At 38.7% G+C, this 8,618-nt stretch overlaps 1 protein-coding gene across 1 annotated transcript in view; it reads left to right on the plus strand.

Annotated features, from left to right (window-relative positions):
• tm6sf2a (transmembrane 6 superfamily member 2a) overlaps positions 1-7,591 on the plus strand; it is a 12,041-nt gene extending 4,450 nt beyond the window's left edge. The window contains exons 2-10 of the mRNA XM_052133724.1: positions 203-306; positions 771-868; positions 946-1,049; positions 3,348-3,430; positions 3,708-3,832; positions 4,160-4,261; positions 5,666-5,758; positions 6,093-6,212; positions 6,979-7,591. Coding sequence (XP_051989684.1) covers positions 203-306; positions 771-868; positions 946-1,049; positions 3,348-3,430; positions 3,708-3,832; positions 4,160-4,261; positions 5,666-5,758; positions 6,093-6,212; positions 6,979-7,188 — 1,039 coding nt within the window. The 3' untranslated portion in view covers positions 7,189-7,591. The remainder of the gene's footprint in view (positions 1-202; positions 307-770; positions 869-945; positions 1,050-3,347; positions 3,431-3,707; positions 3,833-4,159; positions 4,262-5,665; positions 5,759-6,092; positions 6,213-6,978) is intronic.
• Positions 7,592-8,618: the final 1,027 nt, after the last annotated feature.

Below are 8,618 nucleotides of genomic sequence, written 5' to 3' on the forward strand. Positions count from 1 at the left end.
AAGCGCTTTGGTAACCGCTAAGTTTAAAAAAGGTGCTATATAAGTGCAGACCATTAACCGTCTTATAAAAGGGAATTTGTGCCTTCAATAATATGCTTGTCATATCTGGACAGCTGCCTTTTCTTAGATATTAATTTAATGATGTTAACTCATTGATTTATTTAAAGATCTGCTGACTTTCATGACACATTTACTCATTCAGTCCACAGGTTATATTGGCAATTGGCATAACGGTTCTTACAACTGTATATCTCCTGGCAAACCTCAGTATGAAGAGTATGAAATGTACTGATCCACTCTTCTATGGTAAGTCCAATAATACTGACAGCAGTAGATGGCGAGCAACATAACGACAATAAAGTACTAATGCCTAAAATTTTGACACGCTCAATCGGGAAGACCACAGACAGCAGTGAGACGACCAGGTCCAAGAAATATTTGGAGAAACATCGGTGATAGAAGTTGATACTCATAATTGAGAACTCAATTAAGTCAAATGAGCTTTGAAAGAGCGACATCTTGGTCATTTTTAACTTCAAGTAGTAGTAAGAATGCCTTAAGAACATAAAGAGAAACATCTGAGACAAAGTTAATACTTAAATCACAACGGTGACCTCCATCAAGTCTCCTGAGCTCTTCTGCTATTTGGGAGAGAAATCAATTGCTGGCGAGGAAAAGAAAGTGAAAGTCAGACAGAATAAAAAAGGATTGAGGCGAGAGCGAGAGAGATAAGACTAAATGTGGTGATGTTCTCCATGTGTGTGTTTCAGTGTTTGCTGTGTTTGCTTTCACCTCTGTTGTTGCCATGACGAATGCTTTACAGCAGGACGGGTTCATCAAAGGCTTTATGGACTTTTACATCAGCAAGGTCAGTACACGCACACATACTCACACAGATTTAATGTACACAAATCCACTTAATGATTGACCTTGTGTCTCTTAAAGGGGGAGCCTTACTTGAGTACCGCCCACTGCATCATGATGAGCTACTGGGATGGAGTCGTTCACTATGGTCTGCTTCTTATCATGGTCCATCGGATCGCCGCAGGGTAAAAATAATCTTCCTAACTAGATAAACACACTGTATGCCCTCAAATGGCACAGCTCACACAGCTCAACAACAACACATCAATGTAAACATTTTAGACTTTAAAGGAATAGTTTACCCCAAAAAGTTCTGACAGCCAATGGTCACCATCCACTTTCAATAGATGGACAAAAGGTTTCTTGAAAATGAAAACTATTTCTATAAGAAGCATCATTTCTGAGAGACAGTGATATATATGGTGCATTCAGAAGGCATTCGGACCCCTTCATTATTTTTAAAATTTTGTTATGTTACAGCCTTACGCTAAGATGCTATTTGTTTTCACATCAATCTACACGCCATACCCCATAATGACAAAGCAAAAACTTAAATATCACATTAACATAAGTATTCAGACCCTTAACTCAGTACTTCGTTGAAGCACCTTTGGCAGCGATTATTGCCTCAAGTCTTTTTGGGTATGATGCGACAAGCTTTGCACACCTGGATTTGGGGATTTTCTGCCATTCTTCTCTGCAGGTCCTCTCAAGCTCTGTCAGGTTGGATGGGGACCGTCGGTGGACTGACATTTTCAGGTCTCTCCAGAGATGTTCGATTGGGTTCAAGTCCAGGCTCTGGCTGGGACACTCAAGGACATTCATAGAGTTGTGTCTAAGACACTCTTCCGGTGTCTTGAGTGTGTGCTTTGGGTCATTGTCCTGTTGGAAGGGGATTCTTCAGCCCAGTCTGAGGTCCTGAGTGCTCTGGACCAAGTTTTCATGAAGATATCTCTGTATTTTGTTGTGATCATCTTTCCTTCATCCCTGACCAGTCCCCAGTCCCTGCCGCTGAAAAACCCCCCTACAGCATGATGCTACCACCACCATGCTTCACCGTTGAGATGGTATTGCGCAGGTGATGAGCAGTGCCTGGTTTCCTCCAGACGTGATGCTTGGAATTGAGACCAAACAGTTCAATCTTCATTTCATCAGATATTGTTTCTCTCAGCCCGAGAGTCCTTTATGTGCCTATCATTTTTATGTGTCTTGCACTGAGGAGAGGCGTCCGTCTGGCCACTCTGCCATAAAGCCCAGATCGGTGGAGTGTTGCAGTGATGGTCGTCCTTCTGCAAGTTTCTCCCATCTCACACATGATCTCTGGAGAACCAGAGGGACCATCGGGTTCTTGGTCACCTCTCTTACCAAGTTCCTTCTCCCCCGATTGTTCAGTTTGGCCGGGCGGCCAGCTCTAGGAAGAGTCCTGGTTGTTCCAAACTTCTTCCATTTAAGAATTATGGGGGCGACTGTGCTCTTGGTAACCTTCAATGCAGCCAAAGGTTTTTTTTTTAGCCTTCCCCAGATCTGTGCCTCACCACAATCCTGTCTCTGAGCTCTGCTGGCAGTTCCTTTGATCTCATGGCTTGGTTTTTGCTCTGATATGCATTTTCAGCAGTGAGATCTTATATAGACTGGTGTGTGCCTTTCCAAATCATGTCCAATCAACTGAATCAAATGGGGGTTTTCCACTGCTCGACTCGCGTCTGCTCGCTTTTTGGGGGTTTCCACAGTGGATAGTACCTGGTACCTGGTACTTTTTTTAGTACCACCTCGGTGAGAGAGAATCATCACTAACAGCGTCACTGGATTTTCGACACGGGATATCAACCTGCTAGTTTTAAAGTTAGCAACAACAATATCAGTATCATTTGTTCATGAGACTTTCGAATTGTAAAAAGAAATGGCTGTGCGCAAAACCCCGCTGTGGTCAATAAACGATGTGCAGACGTTCCTCTCGTTAGTAGCCGAGGAGAGGATCCAACGAGAGCTGGATCAGGCAACGCAACTATGACTATCAGCCTATAATCACACCCACGTTGTGGCGGCACTAAACTGCAGTGGAAAAGCAAGCTCAGAAAAGTAAAGTGAGCATAGTCGAGTCGAGTCGAACCGTAACGTGGAGTGGAAAAGTGCCAAAAGTGTAGAAACATCTTAAAGATGATCCAGAGAAGTGTCATAGCAAAGGGTCTGAATACTTCTGATACAATGTGATATTTCGTTTTTTAAATTTTTAATAAATTTGCAGTTATCAAAAATAATTTTTTTTGCTTTGTCATTATGGTGTATGGAGTGTAGATTGATGTGAACATATACAATTATTTAAAGTATTTTAGCAGAAGGCTGCAACATAACAAAATGTGAAAAAAGAAGAGGTCTGAATACTTTATGAATGTACTGTATGTCCTGTCCGCACTGGCGGAAGAATGCATGTTCCTCATGAAAATAATCGATTCCAGTATGTTTGATCTTTTGACTTCAAACAGGAAGCCGTTCCGCAGTTTGGCTCTGGTGTGGGCGGGATCTATGATAGCCAATCAGATCGTGTTCATCCCAGGCATCATTGTAGGTAAGAAACTCAATGTCCACTTCAACAAAACAAACTTGCTCTTATAATTTTAACCACTCAGTTAAAATTGCTTGCTTATTGTTAATACACACAATATACTGTTATTCACAATCCTCAAAAAGCCTGTAAAGAACACGTCCGGGTCCTGATTCAATCCAAAGTCAAAAGAAAGAAATAAGAAATTCAATTTTGCATAAAAAAAAATTACTTTTTGACATTATTTCATTATAAACACATTTCATTTTTATATATGGATATTATTGTTTCTGTGTTTTAGGTAAATATGGGAAAAACATCCAGCCTGCTTTCTGGAGAAATGTCCCTTTCTTGGTTTTACCAGTATGGGCGGCAGTCAAGCTTTTCAATAGGCCGAGAGAGCTGCCAATCATTCCTGCTGACAAGGTGAGATTCTAGATGACTTTCTCAAATGTACAGTGAAATTCTAATCACATCAAGCTCAGCTCTGAGACTGACAGTTCAGTATTCATTTTGTTCTTAAAACCCACTGATCAGAACCAATGATTGAGGCAAAACAGACATTTATCTTGAATTTAGGTTGATTGGGTTCATCATGTTCCCAATGCAGCCCATTCGTTTAGTAAAACTGTTCATTTGTTCAGAGGGTAACATTATGCCTCAGTGTCTCTTTATGTGGAAAAAGTCTTTTAACTTATAGTTTTGTTAGTGTTTTGTTAAGTCCAAACAAACATGATTTTGTGTTGCTTGTAGGTGGAGGCACAGCAGAAGAAAGGAGTGCTGTCTCGACCCATAGACCTTCTTTTCATACTGAGTCTCTCAGCAACTATGATCTTCACTGTGTTCAGAGGGTTTGTAAGTATCTCTCCATTCATCTGACAATACATCCATCCATCCTTCCATCCACCTGTCCTTCCATTAATCCTTTTTAACCATCCATTCATCTGTCCATCTATCATTCTATCCATCCATCTATCATTCCATCCATCCATCTATCATTCCATCAATCCATCCATCCATACAGCCTTCCATCTATCTGTTAATTTATTAATCTAGCCATCCAACTGTCCATCCATCCATTCATTTTTCCATTTATCCACCCACTATTCATCCATCCATCCATCCATCAATACATCCATCCATCCTTCCATCCACCTGTCCTTCCATTAATCCTTTTTATCCATCCATTCATCTGTCCATCCATCATTCTATCCATCCATCTATCATTCCATCCATCCATCTATCATTCCATCAATCCATCCATCCATACAGCCTTCCATCTATCTGTTAATTTATTAATCTAGCCATCCAACTGTCCATCCATCCATTCATTTTTCCATTTATCCACCCACTATTCATCCATCCATCCATCCATCAATACATCCATCCATCCTTCCATCCACCTGTCCTTCCATTAATCCTTTTTATCCATCCATTCATCTGTCCATCCATCATTCTATCAATCCATCTATCATTCCATCCATCCATCAATCCATCCATCCATCCATCCATCCATACATCCATTAATTTTTCCATTTATCCACCCACTATTCATTCATCCATCCATCCATCAATCCATCCATCCATCCATCCATACATCCATCCATCCATCCATCCGTCTGTCCATCCATCCATCCATCCATCCATCCATCCATCCATCCGTCTGTCCATCCGTCCGTCAATCCATCCATCCATCCATCATCCATCCACACACACATTTATCCATCATCATTTCATCCATCTATCCATCTGTCCTCCCATCCATCCTTCCATCCATCCATCCATCCATCCGTCCATCCTTCCTTCCGTCTGTTCACCCATCCACCTGTCTATCCATGCATCCACGCATCCATCCATCCATCCATCCATCCATCCATCCATACTATCTGATGTGAGAACACAGCCCCATCACCATCAATGGAGCACCGGTGGAGAGAGTAAGCAGCATCAGGACCTGCACCAGCCGACTTCATGACAGCTTCTTCCCCCAAGCAATCAGACTTTTGAATTCTTGATCGCTCACAATACATATATCAGCACCGCACTTTATTAGCCTCAGACTGATCTCACATTTTATACTTCTCTTAATAACACATTGGCAACTGACTATCAACCGACAGCTGAATGTCAGTACAACACTTCATATTTCTTTTTCCACTGATTACATGGAACTCATAAACTTAAACAGTGTATAGTTTATTGTATACATTCCTCTTATTTTTACTCATTCATTGTCTTTTTTATCTTTATCTTCAACAGGTCATTCTTGAATGTTCTCTGGATTCTTGTTTTAACTACATCTATCAGTACGAGCCGTACATGAAAGATAACGTTGGCTTCCCAAAATTTACAGTGAGTTCACTTTGTGTACGTTTTGCATTAAAGGTTGGATTCCAATTGCATACTCAAACTACACATTAAAACTATGTACTTATCTGATAATGGGATAGTACACACTTTTAAGCATGTAGTAAATCATACTATCACGCCATAAAATGGTGTCTTGATACCACAGACCCTTTGTCACATGTTAGCGAAACAAAAATCACTAATCCCTAATTTGGCATACCATATAACAGAGATAGTATGCGAGTTGGGATGCAGCCTATAATTGGAATGCACAGATTAAGATGGATACATGACTGATCAAACCATCTTATCATTATTTCCATTTATGTCCTTGTAGATAATGGTCTTTCTGTTCTATGGATTTCCGCTCTTGACGGCATGCATATATGGGCTGTATACACCTGGATGTACATGGATGTTGGACTGGACGCTGTTTCTAGCAGGAGCTATAGCGCAGGTAAACATATAGGCACTTCCAAATCTAATTTAATTTGGAGTTATTGGTGTGTAATTTTCTTAGTACGTCTTTAATAAAGAATCATTGGTTCTGATGTTTCGTTTTATACTGGTAGAATAATATATGATGAACTTAATCTGAAATTTTGGTTGAGCCAGTAATTATTTTTATCATGGGCAATAACTGAAACAATGGCATATATTCAAAATCTATTCTGTTTTACCTGTGGTTTAAAAAGTGTTCACAATGAATCTTCAATCTAGTAACCCAATATTAAAGTGCAGTCTGGCGTCAATGCTGATATTGGTCGATATGAATGTATTGTCCATCAGTAGTTTTAAAGACCCCGTGAGATCAAAATTAAAGTTTTGTGGCATTTAGTTCAAGTCTATCAGCTTTGAAGTCATCTGTATGCTAGTGTACTCCTAAAAGTTTACAAAATATACACTTGTTCAATTTACAGTATTTACCTTACAGGAAAAACTGACCAAAAATATTGATGACTCATCTTGCACTGCACAGAGTTTTGTTCAATCAAAGGCTCTCTAGAGTGAAAATGTGCCTCCCCCTATACAAGACTAGCAAATTGTGGTTCACGGTTGTGCTGTAAACTAAAGGCTATTGGCTGTTAAAGATAAAGGCCCTTCCATATGTCCCGCCCCGACTTCCTATTTTAATAGGAAATACATCAACACAAGAAAGTAAACTCGTCAAGCGTTTTCATTTGGCCTTTCAAGCACAAATTCTTGTTCTGATGTTTCTACAGATGCAGTGGACTCACACTGGAGCATCTCTGCACTCGCGCACACCGTTCACCTACCGCATCCCTAAAGACGAGTGGCGTCTGGTCGTCACACTGAACGTGCTGTATGCACTGGTGCCTGTTCTCCTCGCCGTCCGCTGCTACACAGATCAGGCCTTCTTCATGAAGAACATTCCTCCAGGACAAACCAGCAATGGCAAGAAGAAACAATAGATGTCTGAAAGTTCAACTGTTTCAAAGGCTTTGTGCAAAAGAGAACCTCTGTGATGAAGAAACCTGAAATTAAACATCTTCAATGGGATACTGAAGCTTCAATTGGGGGCTTTTCAAAGGACAGATGCTGTTTACAACTGAAACTTCAATAAGTTATTGAAAGGGGAAGGGATGAACAAATTATCTTTGTATTTTGTTTAATTGGGGGGATCAGACCGATTAGGCCGATACGATTTTCTACTGTACATTCAAATGTTTTGGTGTCATCATATCGGTTATTGCTGATAACCTAAAAAAAACTATTACTATTGGCCAACATTATTATTATTATTATTATTATTATTATTATTACTAAGCTATCGTATCAGTCTGATTTGGCCATTACTGGAAGCAAGTTATTTACTACTGTACATTAAAATGTTTTTATGTCATGTTACCAGTCTGAATTTTCTACTGCGCAACAAAATGTTTTGGTGTCATAATATCAGTTCAATAATTATTAGGATCGCCCAACATGAATATTATTAATATTTTAATTACCTTATTAATCTAACAAGGCAGATATAAGAAGCAGATACATTTCTACGGTACATTAATATGTTCTTATGTCATCATATCGGTTATTGCTCATAACATATAATAATTATTAATATCGGCCAATTATTATTATTATTATTATTATTATTATTATAAACAATATTTTTAATTATTGCATTAGTCTAATTAGGCAGATATTGGAAGCAGATCATTTTCTACAGTACATTAATATGTTATGATGTCATCATATCGGTTATTGCTCATAATTTAAATTAATTATTAGTATCGGCCAACATTATTATTATTATTATTAATACTATTAATTATTGCATTAGTCTAATTAGGCAGATAATAGAAACAGACACATTTCTACAGTACATTAATATGTTATGATGTCATCATATCGGTTATTGTTCATAACACAAAATAATTATTAGTATCGGCCAACATTATTATTATTATTAATAATACTATTAATTATCACATTAGTCTAATTAGGCAGATAATAGAAGCAGACAAATTTATACGGTACATTAATATGTTATGATGTCATCATATCGGTTATTGCTCATAGCCTAAATTAATTATTAGTATCGGCCAACATTATTTTCATGATTTTGGCCATCATATCGTTTATCATAAAAACAATGATCAGTCATTTCGATGCTTCATTAGTGAGACAACTTGCTATTCTTCTTTCATACTTGCTGTTTTATAGTTTCTAAGTGGTTCATTTGTGTGAATATGTGAAACTGTTCAAACTACTGATCTGAACTCTGCATGCATGCCTTATCTCTCATCAGTGCATCAGTCATTTGGTGAAATCTTAAGAAATATGGACTCTGACACGTGTCTACAGCCACAGTTTGTTAGCCAAGTGATTGCATTACTCT

Source organism: Xyrauchen texanus, chromosome 9, assembly GCF_025860055.1.
Source record: "Xyrauchen texanus isolate HMW12.3.18 chromosome 9, RBS_HiC_50CHRs, whole genome shotgun sequence".
Classification (NCBI taxonomy): Eukaryota; Metazoa; Chordata; class Actinopteri; order Cypriniformes; family Catostomidae; genus Xyrauchen; species Xyrauchen texanus.